The sequence below is a fragment of the Bufo gargarizans genome, chromosome 4 (assembly GCF_014858855.1).
Source record: "Bufo gargarizans isolate SCDJY-AF-19 chromosome 4, ASM1485885v1, whole genome shotgun sequence".
Lineage (NCBI taxonomy): Eukaryota > Metazoa > Chordata > Amphibia > Anura > Bufonidae > Bufo > Bufo gargarizans.
In genome coordinates this window covers 110,741,168-110,764,748 of record NC_058083.1, presented here as the reverse complement: position 1 = coordinate 110,764,748, position 23,581 = coordinate 110,741,168, and the positions used below count along the sequence as shown (strand labels likewise).

General features: G+C 46.5%; 1 protein-coding gene across 2 annotated transcripts; it reads left to right on the top strand.

Annotated features, from left to right (window-relative positions):
• Nucleotides 1-1,744: 1,744 nt before the first annotated feature.
• THAP4 (THAP domain containing 4) lies at nucleotides 1,745-23,273 on the top strand. 2 transcript variants are annotated; one of them, XM_044291662.1, is made up of 5 exons: nucleotides 1,745-1,792; nucleotides 14,727-14,886; nucleotides 15,200-15,309; nucleotides 20,517-20,620; nucleotides 23,060-23,273. In XM_044291662.1, exons 1-5 carry the CDS (start codon nucleotides 1,771-1,773, stop codon nucleotides 23,177-23,179), a joined length of 516 nt encoding a protein of 171 aa, XP_044147597.1. In that variant the 5' UTR covers nucleotides 1,745-1,770; the 3' UTR covers nucleotides 23,180-23,273. The 2 variants fall into 2 exon arrangements, with proteins under 2 accessions (XP_044147597.1, XP_044147598.1); XM_044291663.1 differs by having other exon boundaries at nucleotides 1,772-1,877.
• The last annotated feature ends 308 nt before the right edge of the window (nucleotides 23,274-23,581 follow it).

The window sequence follows — 23,581 nt, the reverse complement described above, 5'->3', positions numbered from 1 at the left end:
GCTGGCGGAGATTTATCAAAACTGAAGCAAAGGAGAGGTGGAGCAGTTGCCCATAGCAACCAATCATATTCCAGTTCCAAAGAGTCCCCTTGAAGGAAGCAATGTGCTATAGGCAATGCCTCCAAATCGCCTACAGGTTTTGAGAAATCGGCCTATTATCTCCACCTTCCATTATCATATGACATGACATAATCTGCACCATGGGTCCTTGCAGACGTGAAATTGCCCTGGAGTTTTTTTTTACCAGTAGAAAATGGCAGTATAAGCTCTTGTGTTTATGTGTGGCACCTGTGTTTTAGGCCTCATGCACACGAACCAGCTGGGCCCCAAATTTGCGGTCCGCAATGCATGAGCGCCGACCGTAGGGCCGCAAACCCGTTCACTTGAATGGGGCATGCGATCCGCAATGCAAAAAAGTAGTGCATGGACAGAAACCCCATAGAAGCACTCCATGAGGTTCCGTGCCTCCGCTCCGCACTGACCTTCCGCATTGCAGACCCATCCAAGTGAATGGGTCCAAATCCATGATGCGGGGTGCACACAGCCGGTGCCCATGTACTGCAGACCCGCTGTTTGTGTCCTGCAATACGGCCAGGTAACGGCCGTGTGCATGAGGCCTTATGCTAAGGCTTTTGTTGCATTTTTTCTAAATGGCTGTGTGAACTATGTTTTTTTTCATTTATTTTTTTTCTTATAGTGAAACATTTGTAAAAACGAGATCCAGCTAAAATACCAGGAGCAAACTAATTCCTTGTATGTTCTGATGTCATATTTCCCATAGACCTTCAGCTAACATCTGTAGCTGGCATTTTTACCACAGAAAATGCTGCAAAAAAACTCCACTAAAAATGCTAAAGTGCAGAAAACACCACTAAAACTAGGGATATCATTTAGAAAGACTGGAGTTCTATGCCGGTCTTTGATTCCCTCCTGCGCACACCTCGTCATAAGGCTACTTTCACTATCAGCGTTTCCATTCCAGTATTGAGATCCGTCATAGGATCTCAAAACCGGAGGAAAATGCTTTCGTTTTGTTCCCATTCATTATTAATGAGGACAAAACTGAACTGAACGAAAGTTCTGACGGAAACACAATGTAAGTCAATGGTGCCGAATCCGTTTTCTCAGACACAAAAGAAAACCGATTCGGCGCCCATTGACTTGCAATGGTTTTAGTGCCAGATCCGCCTTGCTCATTTTAGAGATAAGACAACCGGATCCTTTCAGAACGGATACAGCTGGTTGTATTATCATAACGGAAGCATTTTGCTGATCCTTAATGGATCCAGCAAAAATGCAGATGTGAGAGTAGTCAAAATTAGGCGCATCCTCCGGCAGGCCGTGTGTCTGGAGTAAAAAATGACTCCACTCCCTGTTTCCAGGTGTACATCTTAGTAAATTTGCCGGATTCAATGTCCCGGCTACACCTCCGCCACTCCCAAGTGGTGAGGGTGGCGTAAAAACAGTCATGTGACAAAATATTGTTGAAATGGGGTCTTGCGACTTATTTTTCGCCAAAAACTGCGTATGAATCTTAGAAAATGACCCCCTGCGTGTGAAAGCAGCCTTACACAGTTGCCTTATCACTTTTCTTTCTGTTCTTAGGTGGCAAAACCTGTATTGTCATATAGCTTGCGGGGACAGTGTCATATTACAGTGACCTGCATGAGCACACATGTCGTACAAGTCCTGCAAACTGCAGCCCTGAAACTATATTTCCCAGTGTGCACTGCTGCAGCGTGACATCACTTCCTGTCTGCAGAGGGGAGAATGGCAAGTGAGCTGAGTGCAGGTAAAGGATCTGCTGTGGCTGGAGACATGTCCCCTTCCCTGCTGGGGTGCAGCACAGGGCGCCACACCATCACTGGCATACTCTGGTAACCCCTTGGTGTCTTTAGCCCTTTTATTTTTAGGTAGCTATTAGCACACTGTCAAATCTGCACCAGTGAGTTCACAGCAAAACCGCAAGCGAACTAATGTTGCAGATTTCGTGATCTACCGTATTTTCTGCGGATTTACTTACAGAGTTTCACATAGTCTATGGTGAAATCCTGCAAGACATATAGAAAAGGCTGTGGAAATACTTTCTACAGTGGGAAAAACTATGAGGGAAATTGACCATCCCCTCTGCTCCAGAAAACTGACGCCAAAAGTGGGAAAGTTGGCACATGCTGTAGTTGCGCGTAATTTAGCGACTTGTTGGAGGGTTTTAAGAGTTAGATACCCAAAATAACTGTGGGAGCATAGCTAAAGAACCTATTCAAAAACACCACACATATAATACAAAAAGCATCTTTATTAGTGTCTGCAAGAAGACATACAAATAATAATATGAGAGACAATTATAAAATACAGCAAAAAGGTGCAAAGACGGGAATATGCCTCGTCCAGCTCCAATATGCACATATAGCCTTATAAAACAATACTGTGCAATGGTTCATACCCAACATTCAAAGGGATTCTGTCACCTGGATTTTGCCTATAGAATCTCCTCCTTGCTCCCCGACGTTGCAAAGTTAGAGCGCCGTAATCTCGCAGCTACTGCATGCGCAGTTTGTTCCCTGAGGCTGATGCCAGCACAGGGAAGGAACACTATGCCGGCACTGACATGTGGCATACTCACGCATGCGCGAGATTGCGGCGCACTAACTCTGTGACGTCGGGGAGCAAGGAGGGGATTCGGAGGATATGGGCGGTGCTGGGCTCTTTCACAGGGGGCATGGTTGGGCACCAGAAACATTAGTAACAGCCGATTGGGCACCTTACTTGCTTCACTTACATATATATATAAAATAGTTTTTCTGACACAATAAAAGCACTCACAGCTATAGGGAATGTATATTGCGGACGTGCTAGCGGCGATCTAGCAGCAATTGTCCGCAGCTCTATAGGCAAAATCCAGATGACAGAATGCCTTATATATACTTCCTCCATTGTTTTGTATAGGATCAATTTCCAGGGCCATAGTGTCCACAAAACACTGCTGATCAAATGCCCCAGCAGAGCAGTGGGCTATGAGGCACAGATATTACCAATAGCAAAACAATAGAATAAAACAGAAGATGTTATTACAACCTACGCATATGGTGACAATAGACCTACATTAGGCAGAGGCATGAGCAAAGCACAGTGAGAGGCCTCATGCACACAAATGTATTTTCAGTCCGTGTCCGTTCCGTTTTTTTGCAGACCGTATACGGAACCATTCATTTCAATGGGTCCGCAAAATAAACGGAAGGTACTCCATGTGCATTCCGTTTCCGTATGTCAGTATTTCCATTCTGCAAAAAAATAGTACATGTCCTATTATTGTCCGCATTACAGACAGGGATAGGACTGTTCTATTAGGGTACAGCTGTTCCGTACAGCAAAATACGGAATGCACGTGGATGTCATCCGTATTTTTTGCGGATTTGTTTTTTGTGGACCGCAAAATACATCCGGTCGTGTGCATGAGGCCTAAGGCTACATGCATACGAACGTATTTTGTTTCCGCGTCCTTTTCCATTTTTTTTTTGCGGATAGGATGCGGACCCATTCATTTCTATGGAGCTGTTAAAAAATGCGGATAGTCAACCGTTTGTTTTCCGTGTCCGTTGTCCATGGTTCCATTCCGCAAAAAAATAGAGCATGTCCTATTCTTGTCCGTTTTGGAAAAACGGATGCCATAAGGACGTCATTTTTTATTTTTTTTTTCAGATCCGCAATTTGCGGACCGCAAAACACATACAGTCATGTGCATGTAGCCTAAGTCTAAACATACAGTTTGCAGAGCTGGAGGGGGCAGAGAGGGGTTTCTTTCTCTGCCCCCTCCAGCTCTGCAAATGGTATGTTTAGACTTAGGGTACTTTCACACTAGCGCTTTTCTTTTCCGGCATAGAGTTCCGTCACAGGGGCTCTATACCGGAAAAGAACTGATCAGGCATATCCCCATGCATTCTGAATGGAGAGTAATCCGTTCAGTTTGCATCAGGATGTCTTCAGTTCAGTCGTTTTGACTGATCAGGCAAAAGAGAAAACCGCAGCATGCTACATTTTTTCCCATAGGAATGTATTAGCGCCGGATCCGGCATTCAGAATACCGGAATGCCGGATCCGTCGTTCCGGCATGCGCATGCGCAGATCGGTAAAAATGAGAAAAATGTACAAGACGGATCCGTCGGTCCGCATGACAAGCGGAGAGACGGATCCGTCCTTGCAATGCATTTGTGAGACGGATCCGCATCCGGATCCGTCTCACAAATGCTTTCAGGCAGCAGCAGATCGGCGGATCCGGCGGCCAGTTCCGACGACGGAACTGCCCGCCGGATCACACTGCCGCAAGTGTGAAAGTAGCCTTAGGCCTCCTGCACACGACAGTATTTTTTAACGTCCCGCAAAACGTGGTTCCGTTGTACCGTGATCCGTGCCCGTTTTTTCTTCCGTGGGTCTGCCGTGATTTTTGGAGGATCCACGGACAAGAAAAATGAAAAAAAAATCTAAGTCAAGTTTGCCATTGAAATGATAGGAAAAAACGGACACGGATCACGGACACGGATCACGGACGCGGATGACAATCTTGTGTGCATCCGTGATTTTCACGGACCCGTTGACTTGAATGGGTCCGTGAACCGTTGGCCGTGAAAAAAATAGGACAGGTCATATTTTTTTCACGGCCAGGAAACACGGATCACGGACGCGGCTGCCAAACGGTGCAGTTTCCGATTTTTCCACGGACCCATTGAAAGTCAATGGGACCGCAGAAAAACACGTTAAACGGGACAACGGCCACGGGTGCACACAACGGTCGTGTGCAGGAGGCCTTTCACTGTGCTTGGCTCATGCCTCTGCCTAATGTAGGTCTATTGTCACCATATGCGTAGGTTGTAATAACATCTTCTGTTTTATTCTATTGTTTTGCTATTGGTAATATCTGTGCCTCATAGCCCACTGTTCTGCTGGGGCATTTGATCAGCAGTGTTCGGCCTCATGCACACGACCGTGGTTAGTTTTGCGGTCCGCAAATCGTGGATCCGCAAAACATGGATGGCATCCGTGCGCGTTCCGCAATTTGCGGAACAGCACGGACAGCCTTCAATATAAATACCTATTCTTGTTCGCAAAGCGCGGACAAGAATAGGACATGTTATATTTTTTTTCGCGGGGCCATGGAATGGAGCAACGGATGCGGACAGCACACGGAGTGCTGTCCGCATCTTATGCGGCCCCATTGAATTGAATGGGTCTGCATCCGAGCTGCCAAAACGGCGGCTTGGATGTGGACCCAAACAACGGCCGTGTGCATGAGACCTTTGGTGGACACTATGGCCCTGGAAATTGATCCTATACTTATACAAAACAATGGAGGAAGTATATATTAAATGTTGGGTATGAACCATTGCCCAGTATTGTTTTATAAGGCTATATGTGCATATTGGAGCTGGATGGGGCATATTCCCGTCTTTGCACCTTTTATGCTGTATTTTATAAATGTCTCTCATATTATTATTTGTATGTCTTCTTGCAGACACTCATAAAGATGCTTTTTGTATTATATGTGTGGTGTTTTTGAATAGATTCTTTAGGGTTTTCTGTGCAGAAAAAAACGGCAGTGTAATACAGTACCAGCTAAGCGGATGAGACTTACAGAAATCTCATGTACACTTAGCTTTTTTCTTAGGTGCAGAAATTGACCTAATATGTGGATTTTGAAATCTGCAGCATGTCAATTGTTGTTGTGCTTTTCTCGTGCTGATTTTGCCCTTTTCAGTGGAAGGGCGAGAAGGGGAAGGGGACCTGCCAGCAGGTCCGTCTCATTTACCATTTTATATGCTTGTTTCAGGTGTAGAAAATTGTCTAAATGTAAGACAGCTAGTAAGCCGTCTTACATTCAGAGGCGTCAGTGGATCTGCCAACGTTATGAAGAGGCCGGCGCTTCTTTATAACTTTGGCGAATCCACCGCCAGTGCAGGACTTAAGATCGGCATCTAAAATGCCGGTCTTAATAAATGCGCCGCAAAGTTAGTAAATATGCCCCCTTGTTCTTTCAGTTAGAGTCAAAGGGGGCTCTTGGCTCTCCAGTTTTCTACTGGCTCCTAACTTCTTCAGTGGTTTCCTGTAAGTGGAGTTTTACCGATAGTTTTTATAATTACCATAGCAGCCACTAGGAGGCAGTAAAGGATTGCACCTATTAGAAACCTATTAATTTGGTTTAGCTCTATAGTCAAAGTTAAACATTTGTGAGAAGAGTAATAAAATACATAGAGAGAGCTTTGTTTGAATATTCTGTTGTGGCTTCCATTACTGACGGCAGCCACAATGCTCTGGCGAATCCGTCACACGACAGACACCAGCAGCACCCAACAAACCCCATTGACTTAGGCCCCATGCACACGGCCGTTGTACAGTAATACACTGGTAATATCTATACCAGTGTATTACTGTTCTGTGCCGGCAGCAGGGAGCGCACGGCGTCATAGCAACCAGTGACACCGTGCGCTCCTGCTCTCAGGAGGGATCCAGGCCGCGGTTCCACGGCCCGCACACGGCTGTGAACAACGGCCGTGTGCATGGGGCCTTAGGGCGCATGCATACGGCTATAGTTTTGGTCTGCATCCTATCCTCGTTTTTTGAGGATCGGATGCGGACCCATTCATCTCAATGGGGCAAAAAAATATAACATGTCCTATTCTTGTCCATTTTGCGAAAGGGTAGGACATTTCTGCAGGAGAAAAAATAACATGGCGGCATGCTCTCGGACGGTATCCGTGTTAAGCGAATCTGTTATTTGCGGACCTCAAAAACTGATACGGTTGTGTGCAGGAACCCTTACAGAGGGGTCCATTAGGCTCTGTCATGGTGTCACGCATGCCGTACTATTTTTTTCTGTCAAATATAAAGGAATCTGCGTGGATGTCCTGACACGGATGTGAACAGAGCTATATATATATATGTGTGTGTATGTATTTATGTATGTGTGTTCCGCGATCACTCAAAAACGCAACCAATGATTTCCATGAAACTCGGTATACACATCCCTTGCTACCGAGAAAGAAATCTTGTGGGGGGGTCTCAGCTCTCTAGGACGTACCGTTCCTGAGATATTCCCCAAAAATGACCTGCATTAGCCAATACAAGCTTGCAAGTCTTTCTCTTCATATCCTAACTGCCATACACACGTCCCTTATTAGCCAATAGAAGCTTGCAGGCTCTTAGTCTTCACATACACACAGTTTTACCCCTGGTTTCCATAACAACCCAGCCATTTTTTTTTTTACTGCTGTAGGTCAGCTTTAGGCTAGGGCTACACGACGACAATAAGTCGCACAACACATAGCCTGTCACGCAACAATTTTTATAATGATAGTCTATGGTGTTGCATTGCGACATGTGACATGCTGCAACTGTGACGGGGCAGGGAGCTGTGGAGGTCACTGTTAAAGAGGTGTTCACTGTGGATGTTACTGTTAAGGGGGCAGACCGCTGTGGACGTCACTGTTAAAGGGGCTGACACTGTGGAAGCCACTGTTAAAGGGGCAGGGGCCACTCTTAAAGGGACAACTGCTGTGGAGGTCACTGTTAAGGCAGCGGGGTACTGTGAAACCCACTGTTAAAGGGACAGGCTGCTGTGAAGGTCAAAGTTAAGGTAATGACCTGCTGTGGAAGTCCCATTCTTAAGTGGCAGGGCACTGTGGGGGGGCAGTGTTAAAGGGGTTGTCTGGGTTAAGAGCTGAAGGCATTTTTAGGAGTTCCGGTGACGAACCGGGCTCTCCATGGGGCTGCCAGAAAGCCCGGTGAAATCACCGGCACTGATGGGCGGGCTTTAGCTCTTCCCTAGCCAGAGACAGTGATGTCACCGGAACTCCTAAAAATGCCTTGCCGGGCATTGCTGTCACCGAACACACTGCCGGGCGGAAGCTTCCACCCGGCAGTGTGTTATGATAAACAAAAGAGCCCGTGCCCTGCGCGATCTAGCGCAGGCCAAGGGAGCGCATCGGAGCATGAGATGCTCCGATGCTAGCCTCAGGGGTGAAAATAAGGGTATGTCCGGGTTCAGCTCTAAACTCGGGCAACCCCTTTAAGGGGTGGGGGACTGTGGAGTTCACTGTTAAAGTGGCGGGGTGCTGTAGAGGTCACTGTTATGGGGGATTTTGTCAATCTCTTTTAACGGCACACACAAACATTAAATGAAATAGATTAAATATACCCATGCGAAGCCAGGTCCTTCTGCTAATATATAATATATATACAGTATATATTAGTTTTATTATTTTTGCGGCCGCACAAACACTTAAATGTGTCCTAGTATATTCCTCATAGTACATTCAGCGTTCTAGTAGCCGACTAAGGGCTCTTACACACAAGTGTGTCCCTTGCGGGAATCACTCTGTGTGATAGAGGGATCGTGTGTTCTGAACTTAGGAAGCACACGGCATTATCATGATTGATAATGCTGTGTGCCTCTGCCTGACTGCTTTATGTCACTATGATTCTGTTACAGAAAAGTCACGCAGAGGCACACAGCATTATCAATCATGATAATGCTGTGTGCTTCTGTTAGTCCAGAACGCTTGTGTGAAAGAGCTCTATCTTTGTAACTACCTTATACTGATCCCGAGTTACATCCTGTATTGTAATCCTGTCTCGCCCACACTCATAATGTTCCAGGATGCTCCCGGTATTCCCTATTTTTAGCATCAAACAGAACTTGCTCTTGTGATTTGTATTTTGGAGTAAAATACAAAAAATTGCATCACAGGAGCTAATTGAATCTATTAGGGATTTATCAACTGTATTCGATAGAATATTGTGCAATTGTGACTGAAATTCTGCACTATGAGTTCGACTACATGGCGCGGTCATGTCATGGTTGCAACACGGCTGTTGCTGCTGCTATGGCTGTAGAGGCTGCGGTAGGCCCTAATTAAATTATTTAGGACCGCCCTGTTTATTCGGTCTGCATTGTTAATGGCAGCTCAGCACCTGCAATACCACATGGCAATTAACAACGCAGACCGACTAAAGAGTATGGTCCCCATTAGATAGCTTTCAGTTGAATGCTCATCCTGTTGACAGCTATCTTTCTGGATCCCCCTTCACCATATACACGCATGCTCGGCTCGCCTGATGTGCATGTATTCTTAGTAGGAAAATGGATATAAGCTGCTGCTAGACACTTCTTGTGGGGGGCAGTCCCATGAACAAGAGGATTGGGCAGTAGAAATCCCTACAGCCCCAATCAGTCCATGTAGTTGGACTGATTGCATCCCTTTAAATTCCTCCCCATAATGCATTAGTGTGCGGTTTATACAACTTCCTGGAGTGTGTGTGCATGCTGATCCTATTTCCCAGTCTTCTACAAGTTAAGTGCTGTACATTCATTTGTGATTTTCTGTTTGCTGGATCCCAGGTGACCCTGACTCCCTCCGTGTCTAGTGTAGGGAGCCGGTGGTCGTGTCCCCTCACTACTGTAGGGTGTTCAGGTGTTATATAGTCAAGGTACGAGGATATGCGATCATCCACCATTGGGGTGTTCGCATAGGCTGAGCAGTCAGGGAGAGTGCCAGGTCTTATGCAGGGGTCTCCCTTTTGTTCCTTAGTTTTGAATCCAGTGAGTCATATATTCATTTTGCATTGTCTTGTTTCCTGTACACCTTCCGTGACAATTACAGGCTGCAAGCAGCCTTCAACATTTGTGGGAGGAGCTAAGCGAGGAACAGAATAGGCATGCCTACGGACTGTCCTAACCCAACTGGCTGGAGTGTGCCCGGCGCAAGTGACGAGGTAAGGCCTGAATAAGTGGGCAAAAGAGAACTGGTACGTAGCAGGGAGTGAAGCATTTATTGAAGCATTGTGTGAACTATAATGCCAAAGAACAAAAGGCTCTGGAGATCTCCGCCTGTGGATTCGGAATGTACCTTGTGAAGCAGGACGACCGCCAACGACCCATCTTGCGGATGACGTGCGCCGGTACCTGGTGACTTGATGCTGCGGACGTGGCCCCTATGCGAAAGGAGTGCCCGGATATCGTGCTAGGGTTGAAACCCAGCCCTGCGGCCAGGGTGCGGATGTTGGAAATGAACAGGGTTGAAGACAAGGGCTTACCGTTGATCGGGAGCAACGGGTCGTCTAGAGCGGGAGATTGGAGGGAGGCCAGGAGCTCCTGGAGCACCTTGATAGGACACCAACAGGTGGCCGTAGGGAAAAATTCCACCTCTGTGGGAGGACCGGTCTGATTGGTCTTGGAGAATGGGATGGATAGGATGAAGTGGTCAGAGTGCCAGGTGAGATGTCGCCTGAGCAGGGTTGTTCGGGAGATGGCGCTGCAGGTGAATTCCCCGGGTCTGAGGAACCCATAAAACCCGAGGTACATGGCCGCTTTGGTAATGATGCTTGCTGGTTGCCCAAAAGGAAGACCGTCTAGGGCTGCGGATAACTTGCGGAAAAGCTCACCTGACACCGGCTGCCTGCGCACCTGGACCGCCGCGCTAACTTTCTGAATGCCCCTGAGGGTGGCTTTGATGGCCTGATTTGAAAAGATGGATCTGGCAGAAGGGTCGCTGAGCATCCGGTGGTGTTGGATGCCGGCCAAATACAGCTTGATGGTATTGAAAGAGAGGTGGCGGTGGGTGTGGCAATGGGCTATGAAGGCCATGATAAAGGTGACCTCGTCCACCTCCCCTTGTGGATGGGTGTCAGCGAACCGCTTGAACATGCTGAACCCGGCGTCATAGTTCCTGGCGGTGTTGGCGGCTAGCGACCGCTGGACTAATGACCGTGCGGTTGCTATCAGGGGCTCTAGTTCAGCAGGAGGGCGCTGTACGGTGGAGCTGGAATGCCGACGGGATCTGCCTCCGGGAGTTCCTGGAAGAAAACATTGAGGTTAAACCGAGACAGGGCGTCGGCCGCCACGTTCTGCATTCCCTGGATATGGAAAGCGAAGACATGGAAGTTAAACTCCAAGGACAGCCAGACAAGTTTACGTAGCAGGGCCATGATCCTGGGGCATTTGGCCCTCCCCTTTGAAATAACCTCATCCAGGCCCTGACTGTCTGTCCTGAATATGACTGACCTGTTTGCCCAGAGCGGACCCTAAACGTGGGCAGCCGCCACTATGGGGTATAACTCCAACAGCGGCGAGGACCTCATGGCCTCAGCCTCGGACAGGAGCTCCACCGGCCAACTGCCGACAAACCACTGCGGATAGAAGATTGCTGCGAACCCGCGGGAGGCCACGGTGTCGGTGAAAACCGTGGGGGATGCTGCTTCCGGGGATGGCACAAATAATGAGATGCCATTCCACCCGGTCAGGAAAGCTTGCCACATCTGAAGATCCGCCATGGCGTGACCGTCCAGCCGGACGGCGGAGTCCTGATGACATTGCACCTGAGCGATTCAGGGAGACATTGCACCTGAGCGATTCAGGGAGACATTGCACCTGAGCGATTCAGGGAGACATTGCACCTGAGCGATTCAGGGAGACATTGCACCTGAGCGATTCAGGGAGACATTGCACCTGAGCGATTCAGGGAGACATTGCACCTGAGCGATTCAGGGAGACATTGCACCTGAGCGATTCAGGGAGACATTGCACCTGAGCGATTCAGGGAGACATTGCACCTGAGCGATTCAGGGAGACATTGCACCTGAGCGATTCAGGGAGACATTGCACCTGAGCGATTCAGGGAGACATTGCACCTGAGCGATTCAGGGAGACATTGCACCTGAGCGATTCAGGGAGACATTGCACCTGAGCGATTCAGGGAGACATTGCACCTGAGCGATTCAGGGAGACCTGCACTGGAGCGATGCAGGAATCAGGGAAGCGGGCCCCCCCTGGGTGACCTAAGGGCAGCCGCACCGGCGTGAGGCCCAGGTACCGGACCCCTGACCTCAGGGAACAACTGCCCTCAATCACCCAGGGGGTGAGACCGGACAATGCACTGGCGTGGCTGGAAGTTGCCCAGCCTGGCATTGAAACCAAGGTCGTCCCCCCCCTTTTTTTTTTTTTTTCTTTGCAGGGGTTAACCGGCAGCCGGCCAGCAGCCAGGAATGAGCCTGGAAGTGCACTTTTTTTTTTTTTGCACCAGCATTGCGGGGGTTAACACGAGCATGCCAACAGCCAGAACAAGCATGTTGATGAATCAAAGGCCCCTTATAATTATTTTTTTTAAACACAGCAGTGCGGGGGTTAATAGGCAGCAGGCCAGCACCCGGAAGCCGGCAACCCGTCCAGGGAGAACGGGCCCCCTGGAGGCAGGCTGCCGCGCTGCTAGTCCCGTCACCCCAGACCCCCGCACTGGGAACATGGCATGAAGTTCATTCAAGAGGAGAAGAATTCTCCCAAGTCATCAGCAAAAGCTTCTGCGGAGCAACTCAAGGCAAGTGGTAGGGAGGCTTGAAAGGCACACCAGAATGCCTCTGCCCACACTACCAGGGACACCTCCGCAGGAAGAATCGTGTCCCGTGAGCCGTCCCCGCCGGCCAACCAGTGGTTTCCTAGCAGATATTCTACCATGAAGGCCTGATTCACACAGTCTCCTCTTAACAGTTGTTCTAGAGATGTGTCTGCTGCTAGAACTCTGTGTGGCATTGACCTGGCATTGACCTATACTTACAACAGGGAACGCGGCTGGCAGTACGAACGGGCTGCGTGGAGACACACCGACGGGAGACGCGACCGGAAGTGACGTCAGGCGCTACGCTGTTGAAGCAAAAGGCAATAGCATGCAACAACAGGCGCCCTCCTGCTTGTAGGAGGGGGTTTAAATAGGGTGAGTACGCTCCTCCCACAATTACAGGCTGCAAGCAGCCTTCAACATATATATATATATATATATATATATATATATATATATATATATATATAGAAGAAGATAGAAGATGTGATAGAGAACATAGTAACATAGTACATAAGGCCGAAAAAATACATTTGTCCATCCAGTTCGGCCTGTTATCCTGCAAGTTGATCCAGAGAAAGGCAAAAAATACTGTGTGGTAGAAGCCAATTTTCCCCACTTTAGGGGAAAACAAAATCCTTCCCAACTCCAATCAGGCAATCAGAATAACTCCCTGGATCACCGACCCCTCTCTAGAAGCTATAGCCTACAATATTATTACACTCCAGAACTACTTCCAGGCCCCTCTTGAATTCCTTTATTGTACTCCCCATCACCACCTCCTCAGGCAGAGAGTTCCATAGTCTCACTGCTCTTACCGTAAAGAATCCTCTTCTATGTTTGTGTACAAACCTTCTTCGTAAAAATAATCAGTACAAGATAAATATTGCAACCAGGTACTGTATTTAGGCTTTACAGGGGTTGTCTCACTTAGGCTACTGTACTTTCACACTAGCGTTTTTACTGGATCCGGCAGGGCTGAGCAAAAACGCTTCTGTTACTGATAATACAACCATCTGCATTCGTTATGAACTGAACCGGTTGTAATATCTGTAACGCAGCAATGACGGATCAGTCATGAACTCCATTGAAAGTCAATGGGGGACGGATCCATTTTCTATTGTGTCTACGAAAATGGATACGTCCTCTTGACTTGCATTGTGGATCCGTCTTGCTCCGCATCCCATTACGGAAAGAAAACCGCAGCATGCTGCGATTTGCCCTCCGATATGAGAAAGCAACCAAACGGAACGGAATGCATTTTGAATCATTCCATTCTGTTCAGTTACATTTTGTCCCCATTGACAATGAATGGGGACAAAACTGAAGCGTTTTTTTCCAGTATTGAGACTCTATGGTTACTTTCACACTAGCGTTTCTATTTTACGGTATTGAGATCCATCATACTTTCACACTAGAGCAAAAACTCTAGTGTGAAAGTAGCCTTAAACAAATGGCATTTATCATGTAGAGAAAGTTAAAGGGTTTGTCCCATCATGGACAATGGGGGCATATCGCTAAGATATGCCCCCATTGTCTTATAGGTGTGGGTTCCACCGCTGGGACCCCCACCTATATCGAGAACGGAGCCCCGCAAGGTGGTGGCTGGAGGACTCCGGTCCGGCCACCACCAAGCCGGCTCCCCATAGAAGTGAATGGGAGCGTACTGCGCATGCACGGCCCCCGCTCCCATTTATTTCTATAGGGCCGACTGAAATAGCCTAGCCCTCCTTCACTTGCGGGGCCCCGTTCTCGATATAGGTGCTGGTCCCAGAGGTGGGACCCGCACCTATGAGACAATGGGGGCATATCCTAGCAATATGCCCCCATTGTCCATGATGAGACAACCCCTTTAATACAAGGCACTTACTAATGTATTGTGATTGTCCATTTTGCCTCCTTTGCTGGCTGGATTTATTTTTCCATCACATTACACACTGCTCGTTTCCATGGTTATGACCACCCTGCAGTGCAGCAATGGTGGCCGCGCTTGCACACTATAGGAAAGGGCACTGGTCTCTCTGGTGGCTGAGACCATGGGAGCACATATAGGCCAGGCTTTTTCCTATAGTGTGCAAGTACGACCACAACTGGACTGCAGGGTGGTCATAATCCCTGGAAGCGAGCAGTGTATAATGTGATGGAAAAATGAATCAAGCCAGCAAAGGAAGCAATATGGACAATCACAATACATTAGTAAGTGCCTTGTATTAACTTTCTCTACATGATAAATGCCATTTAATGAAGTTAGATAATACCTTTTAACCTGTATTTAATTGTGAATATATTTATAAGATTGTATCAGAGGATTTTATTCACTCACAATAATGAAATGTGTTACTTTTATAGCTGGTCCTCCCCTGAACCCGGCTGTGGCACCACTGGCCTGGATGCTAGGAACATGGGTATCTGATCCTCTTGGTGAAGGAGAGTTCCCCTCAATCCCCTCTTTTCATTACAAGGAAGAAGCCGTCATCTCACATGTAGGACAGCCAATGCTGAATTTCACGTGAGTGATGATGTAGAATCAATGATGACTGTTTGCTGTATAGTTTAGTAGCCCATGTCATCCCATGGTACAATTTGTATTGCACGCGGCCAGCTGCTTACAGAGAGTTAAAGAGCAGTTTGTCTGTGCGTTACATATCATGTGATAGTCTAGGTAGGTGCTATTGCTAGAAGTGGTACTCTTTAGTGAGACTGCAGACTAGTCCATGGTTAGGAATAAGGACATCGGAGATGTAAAGGTAAATGCAGCTTTATTATACATATGTGTATTAATGGCAGTGTACTCACCTGGCTGGATTTATGCTGTGATGCAGGTTTTGTGCCTCTAACCCGGAGACAGGGAAACCAATGCACAGAGAATGTGGATTCATTCGTGTGAAGCCTGGAACCAATCAAGTGGCATTTATAAGTGCCCAGAACACAGGTAATGTCAATATAGTACCAATACATGTAGATATATGATATCTCCAGAGAAGCTGTTTCATGTACAATGTACACTCCTTAACATCCAAACTGCAATACCAAGAAGAAAAAGTCCTGGAATTATGGGAATCACAGGATCGATAGACACTCTAATGCAGTGGCATAACTAGAGTTCTGTGGACCCCAGGGCAAACTATGAATGGGGGCCCCCCACCCCCATTAACCCGCAACCCCATTACCCTGCCCCCTCCCCCGCCACTCGCTTTGTGTATATATATCATTTGGCTCCCACCCAGACTATATTTATTTCACTTGGCCCCCACCCAGACTATATTTATTTCACTTGGCCCCCACCCAGACTGTATATATTTCACTTGGCCCTCACTCAGACTGTATATATTTCATATGGCCCCCAGACTGTATATATTTCATTTGGCCCCCACCCAGACTGTATATATTTCATTTTGACCCCTGTATACAATTGAATGATTGGCTGCCCCTGCCCCCCTCTCACTCTGTATAGATTTTATTTATTTGTAGCCCCCTGCTGGTGCGGGCTCCCCTTTCTAAATTTAGTTCATAGGGCCAATACCAGGTGCCCTCGCCAGGCTGCCACCGTCTCTGTATAGATTTTTTTTTTGTGCCCCCGGCCCTTTCTAAATTCAATTCATACTTACCTCCGCTCTGCTCTGTTCCGCGTTCAGTCGTCCCGTCTCACTGGCAGCATCATCACGTCTTTCCCGCGAGCCCTGTGACCTCTAGCATCGGGTCTCGCCAACATTGAGCAATAAGGGTGTATGTATGGGGATGTATGCAGCGCAGCCGCACTAGTTACTTACTTTTTAAATAGCTATAGCAAAGCGGAAGGGGGCTGGGCTGGCTAAAAGCACTTGCAGGCCCCAAACCCCTGCCGGGCCTGGGCGCGGTCGCACCCTGTAAATGGAAACAAAATATTCATAAACAAAACATTTAGATTTATTCAGGATGCACCACACACAGAAATACACGCATTTACACTCCTTGGCATGCTATCATCTGAATGCACGTGGGCATGCAAATCATCAAGATCTGCTGCTGGCAGCTCCCTTTGCAATTGCTGACCAATGATGTCCTAGATATACTCCATTGGAGACAAGTATGAAGAAGCTGCACACAGGCTGCTCACAGTGGTGTGAGACACAGCCCCCCCCCCCCCTAGTGTTGTCCTGTTGAAAAACAGCTCCTGGGACACTGGAGGAATGGCTGTATCACTGGTTCCACAACCAAATCAATGTAACACTGAGCTGTTGGTGTACCCGAAATGAGGACAAGAGGGGTCCGGCTACTGTACATTATGCCACCCTACACCAACCCAGGAGTAGGATCAGTGTGACATTACCTTGTGAAGGCTTCTTTATAGTGTTGTCCACATGGTCTCCAGACCAATCTCTGGCTATCATTGTGTCAAAGACAAAAGCTGTACTCATCGCATAAGACCTGCATTCCAGCCTCCATTGCCATCTTGCTATGCAGTGTTATAGCCTTGAAGAGTGGTGGTGTGAGGTCAGTGGAATACCTGTAGCTCCACGTCTGGCTCATAGCCCAATGTTGTGCAGACACCTTCTTATGGTTTGTGTAGACACGGTTTGCAGCCCTGGGCTTGAAATTTGATACCAAATTTCTTCTAAACAGATGATCTGCCTGTGCAGAGGTTCACCTCTGTGCATCTCTTGCTGTCATTCCAGTTCATCGTCATTATCCCAACCACTGGTATTCGCAACGTTGAACGATGCTGACATCTCGGCCTAGGTGTTTAATGATATGCTGGAGTAATAAACCAAGGACTCTCAAGGATTCGTTCCCTTTCAGTTTCCGACAAGTGGTAATAACTGGCACGTTGACAAACAGGAGGCATCGCACAATAATCCCACACGACTTGATCTGATTTTTTTAGGTTTTATGTGGCTAAAAATCTTTTGATTTCAATCTGGCTTTTATGCCCCTCCCACGTGCCACATATTGGGGCTAGTTGCTTGAAAATTTGATCATCTGCAGATGTTAGTGACACCTGCTACTTCCTCGATTTGCATAACCTTATGGCGTGTCCTTCTTAGTGTTGCTATTTCACTGGTGAGGTGTGTATATGTTCTACAGCAACAGCAAAGTGCCTGCATAAAATCTGAGAAGTATGAATATATTACAAAACTATCTTCACACTAGTACCATGGCTTCTGTTTATACAATAGATAATGTTAACTTATAATGGGGTCTATTGTGAGTTCTGTCTGGGTTTCTGTCACTTTTGACAATATATTTCCGATAAGGCGTTTTCACACTGAAACATTTATCACATATTACCAAATTAAAAACAAAAGAAGGAAGGTATATGGAAGAAGATAAAGAACTAGCTGACTGCCTCAATGAATACTTCTGTTCAGTTTTTTTTTACAAAGGAAAACTGAAGGAAAAGGACCTCAGTTAGGGAGGAAGACTAATGAATCTTTTGATGCATGTGTCTTTACAGAAGAAGAGGTTCTAAGTCAGCTGTCTAAAAGTAATACAAATAAGTCACAGGGGCCTGATGGGATACACCAAAAGCTATTAAAAGAGCTTAGGGGTGAACTAGTAAAACCATTAACAGATTTATTTAACCAATCACTGGTAACAGGAGTCGTCCCAAAAGATTAGAAATTAGCAAATGTTGCGCCCATTCACAAGAAAGGTAGTAGGGAGGAATCGGGCAACTATAGGCCAGTAAGCCTGACATCAATAGTGGGGAAATTAATGGAAACCATACTTAAGGAGAGGATTGTGGAACATCTAAAATCCCATGGATTGAAAGATGAAAAACAGCATGGGTTTACTTCAGGGAGATCATGTCAAACCAATCTTATTGATTTTTTTGATTGGGTGACTAAAATAATAGATGGCGGAGGTGCAGTAGACATCGCTTATCTTGAGCTTCGACTCCCATATTGTTGAATGGATTAGGCAGTGGCTGAGGGACAGACAACAGAGTGTTGTAGTCAATAGAGTATATTCAGACCATGGTCTTGTTACCAGTGGGGTACCTCAGGGATCTGTTCTGGGACCCATATTGTTTAATATCTTTATCAGTGGAATTGCAGAAGGCCTCGATGGTAAGGTGTGTCTTTTTGCTGATGACACAAAGATTTGTAACAGGGTTGATGTTCCTAGGGGGATACACCAAATGGAAAAGGATTTAGGAAAACTAGAGGAATGGTCAAAAATCTGGCAACTAAAATTTAATGTTGATAATGCCGTATCTGAGGAAAGGGATTTAGGGGTCATTATTTCAGAAGACTTAAAGGTAGGCAGACAATGTCATAGAGCAGCAGGAAATGCTGGGTGTATAGGGAGAGGCATTACCAGTAGAAAGAGGGAGGTAATCATGCTGCTCTACAGAGCACTATTGAGACCTCATTTGGAGTATTGTGCGCAGTACTGGAGACCACATCTCCAGAAGGATATAGATACTTTGGAGAGAGTTCAGAGAAGAGCTACTAAACTAGTACGTGGATTGCAGGATAAAACTTACCAGGAAAGATTAAAGGACCTTAACATGTATAGCTTGGAAGAAAGACGAGACAGAGGGGATATGATAGAAACTTTTAAATACATAAAGGGAATTAACAGTGGTGCCCCCCCCCCCCAATAATTGACCACATAACTCTTACATCCAGGGACATCTCCTGTCATGTAGACCTTCTCTTTCCTCTTCTCCTCCGTTTGACCCAGACCGCCATGAGAAATTCTTTCAGCCGCATCTCGTCTCTATAGAGTTTGTAACACAGACATGTTAGATTTCTCACTTTTTCCATAAACCTCCCCATCCTGGTGTCCCCACAGTGTCATCCTGCTGCCACCCCCAATACCTGTGCCCGTTGTGCTCCCCAATGTCCCAGGTACTATACTGCTGAAAAAATAGTGACCCTAATAGACCTAATCGGAGCCCTTTATCAAACTGGTGTAAAGTAGAACTGGATTTCCAAAAGAGCTGTCAAAAATGAAAGGTGGAATCTGATTGGCTGCTATGGGCAACTAAGCCAGTTCTACTTTACACCAGTTTGATAAATGACCCAAAATGATCCTATAGTGTCTACAGCAGCTATAATGTCCCCTAGAGTGCCCCCAGTAATAATAATAACACCCTATATTATGCTCCAGTTAATAATCCCTCTATAGTGTCCCCAGAAATAATAAACTGGCCTCTACAGTGCCTCTCCAATAGAAAGGCCCCCACGCTGCCCCCCACACAGTAGTGTCCCCCACGCTGCCCCCCACACAGTAGTGTCCCCCACATTGCCATCCCTCCTATAATAAATGACTGAGCGAACACATGCGGGCTGCCATCTTTAGTAAGGTAGACTCACCCGTCCGGCGATGCACAGGTAAGCCCTGAGCCGGTCTGAAATCAAATGCAGTCACCGGGAGCAGGCAGTTCAGAAAACAGCCCAATGAAGGCCCCTGGCGGCTGGTCTTGGAACTGCCTGCTCCCGGTGACCGCATTTGATTTCAGACCGGCTCCCGTCACAGGCACAGGTAAGGGCTTACCTGTGCATCGCCGGACGGGTGAGTCTACCTTACTAAAGATGGCAGCCCGCATGTGTTCGCTAGTGAACACTGCGAACTGACCATCACTGCTGCTGACAGCACTAGGTAGAGGCCATGGAGAGCAGGACAAACATGCAATTAAATATTGTATTATTATTAGCAGAAGTGTGAATAGCAACTTTTATTCCACCGAGGTGCCACTCCCGCTAGTTAAATGGGACAACACTGCACTACACGGAGCAGCGATACCAAGTATATGTGAGTCTGGATTGTGGTCCTAAATAAACATTGGAGAGGCTGCAGTGCTCACACAAGTGCCGCGGCCCCTGTATATTAACATGTATGCATACTGTGCTTGCCATTTTTACTTTTATTTTGAATACTACAAAACTAAAACTTGCTCCATAAGAATGAAAAGAAAATAACTTTCTGGGTTATTATTTCATATGCACTTTCATCAAGTCACAGAACGATAACTCCCTCTTTAAGCACCAAATGTACAGAACATTACAAAACTGAATAGAACTTTCTGTGATCTCTTGTTTTAATGCCTTTCCCTCACATAAATGCTGGTATTGCTGAGATTTATCCCACAATCATTTACGCAGATTTACCTAGGCCTTCCATAAGATCTGTACGTCTCTTAACTTTCAGGTGTAGTTGAGGTGGAAGAAGGAGAAGCGCAAGGAGAGCAGCTCACTCTGACCTCACATTCACTAAGCAGAATCAGCTTTGCCAAAGAACCTCATGTACAGCAGGTAAGTGTGCGTATAAGGCCTCTTACACACGACCGTGGTTTGGTTCCGCACCCGAGACGCATTTTTGCAACTCGGGTGTGGACCCATTCACTTCAATGGGACCGCAAAAGATGCGGACAGCACTCCGTGTGCTGTCCGCATCCGTTGCACCGTTCTGTGGCCCCGCAAAAATTATAGATCATGTTCTATTCTTGTCCATTTTGCGGCCAAGAATAGGCATTTCTATAATGGGCCTTCTGTTCTGTTCCGCAAATTGCAGAAGCCACACAGGCGGCATCCGTGTTTTTCGGATCCGCAATTTGCGGACCGCAAAACACGGCACGTTCGTGTGCAAGAGGCTTAATGAAGACACAATATACAGCGGCACTTCAAGCAATCACCTGATGTTAGACTCTGTTTTATACACCAAATGGCTCATGTTGGTTCATTTAGTAACTAAGGGGTCCTTTACACGGGCCGATGCAATGACGGTATGATCATTCAAATCCCCCATATAGTTTGTATATTGTTGGCAGCACATCCACAGTTTAAATAGGGGAGTATGCTGCCGACAAACATTCAGTTTTCGATTAAAGGGGTTATCCAAGACTGAACGACAACCCCCCCCAATTGCTTCGACCTGTGATACTGACCATACTTACCTGGTCCTCCACGCCGGTTTCCTTCCTGATCGCTCCACAGCCCTCTTTGCATCTCCCCCTTGTGTCGCTGATTCCTGGGATGTTTACACAGACTGATTATTGGGAACAAGTTTTTCATTTGGCCAATTATCTGAAAAAGGATATGTGGAGTGTATATATATAAGTGTTGTATCTAGAGTTTTAGGATATATTCACATGATCCAAAACAGTTTTGCCTTGTTTTTTTTTTTTTTTTTTTTTTTTTTTTTTTTTTTAAATGTATTTTGTTAATTACAGAAATATACACTGTTATTTTTAAGGTGTTTTACAATTTTTACAATATAAATGCATCAAACGTTTTGGCAAAACTGCCACGAAACAGCACATGTGAACATAGCCTTAGATCAGGATGGTCTCCTCCACAGCTGTAAATCTGCCTCATAACCCTCTGCTCCCTAACAGGATGTTCATACTGTTCTTCCTGGTGCACTCTGTTTACATATTAACAGAGCATCCTCTCTTCCTAATTAGCGTATCATATAAGGCTATGGATTTGATGAGGATTTAGGCTTGGGTTATGTGCATAAATCCACAACAGATCCACTAAAAAAAAAAAAAAAAAACTGCTCCGATTTTTGGTAGTGACACTGTGGGAAAAAAATCACAAGAACAAGTAGCATGCTCTGTCTTCTCATAAATTCCACATGGTAGGACCATACATTAGCCCCATTGGATGACAATGGAATTACTCCTTGGGTGGATCTAACACCACAATGTCAGCCTCAGATTTCTGCTGCGGATCCCTCCCTGTGTTTGGCTGGGTTTCCTCCGGGTTCTCCGGTTTCCTCCCACACTCCAAAGACATACTGGTAGGGACCTTAGATCGTGAGCTCCATGGGGGACAGTTGGATGATAATGTCTGTAAAGCGCTGTGGAATATAGTAGCGCTATATAAGTGCATAAAATAAATAAATAAAATAATAGACATGACAGATTTAATTCCAACATGTGAACACACAGTATGAATCTTTACTGCAAATCCACAGCATATTCTAGTACAATACACGTGAATGGAGTTTTTAAAACCCCATCCACACACACAGAAGATTATTCAGAGGGTGCAATGGGTAAAATCTATGGCAAAATCCAATTGTAAAATATGCAGATTTTGCTATGGATATGCAAATGAGCCTCTAGGAGCAACAGGGGCGTTGCTATTACACCTAGAGGCTCTGCTCTCTCTGCAACTGCTGCGCCCTCTCCACTTTGATTGACAGGGCGAGGCGTGATGACGTTTACACTGCTTGGCCCCGTCAGTCATACTGCAGAGAGAGCAGAGTCTCTATGTAATGGCAACGCCCCCATTTCTCCTAGAGGCTCATTTTTATATATTACATAATTTTTCTCAGCAATGCGGGCAACTACGGGACCAACACAGATGCCTTCAGCTGCCAAGCGCACATGTAACAGGTCAGCCAGTTTGATGGGTACAAATCTGCTGACAGATGCCCTTCAATGGACTAGGAGAGCACAGAGGATGCTCTGTGACAACTTACATATCCTGGATTTGGGAAGACATGAAGGACAAGTAAACATTTACTGTAAAATCTGATGTCATGTCGGCTGCATCTTTACAGCTGGGGACGAATCCTGATGCTGGGGTATATTCACATACACTGAGTAGATGAGCTGGCATGGTTTGGCTCATTAGATTACATTTAGCCAAAAAGGCATGTTTCTTCCTAAGTTTAGATAGTCCTAATAGGAACACATGCATTATTCATGACTGATGCGTGTCGCTGTACTCCTTCCCTTACAGATCTCACGTACCTTCCGTCTGACCGCCGAAGGGAAGTTGGAGCAGACTGTTTTCATGGCAACTAGCAAACAGGCCATGGCTCCTCACTTACGGGTTACATACAAGAAAGTGACCTCCTAACAATTTGCGTCCAAGATACTGACGAAGTGCCTGTACTGCTCTTATCACGTGAATAAATGTAAGCTGATGACCGCTCCGGTGGTTATCCATTTCACATATGCTGTATGTGTGATTACTCGTCTCATCACACCACTCTTAGGGTACAGCGGCGAGTCCGAAGCAGAATCTGGTGTATATTTTATTGTGAACGTCAAAGATATGCTGCGGGTTTGCCACAGATTTCACCTTCTGCACTATAAAGGGTGAAATCTGCAGCAGATAACCCACAGCTTGACATGCTGCGGCTTTAAAATCTGCACTGCCGATGACAGGACTCATCTCACTGGCCTATGACATGATAGGATAGCAGACACATGACAAACCCAGAAGTAGGAGTCAAGCCTGCGGGATAAGGGCTCACGC

Coding starts and splice junctions, on each gene's coding strand:
- THAP4 (XM_044291662.1), top strand. CDS start 1,771: ATGGCAAGTGAGCTGAGTGCAG. Junction 14,887..15,199: donor CAGCCAATGCTGAATTTCAC/GTGAGTGATGAT, acceptor GCTGTGATGCAG/GTTTTGTGCCTCTAACCCGG. Junction 20,621..23,059: donor AAGAACCTCATGTACAGCAG/GTAAGTGTGCGT, acceptor CTTCCCTTACAG/ATCTCACGTACCTTCCGTCT.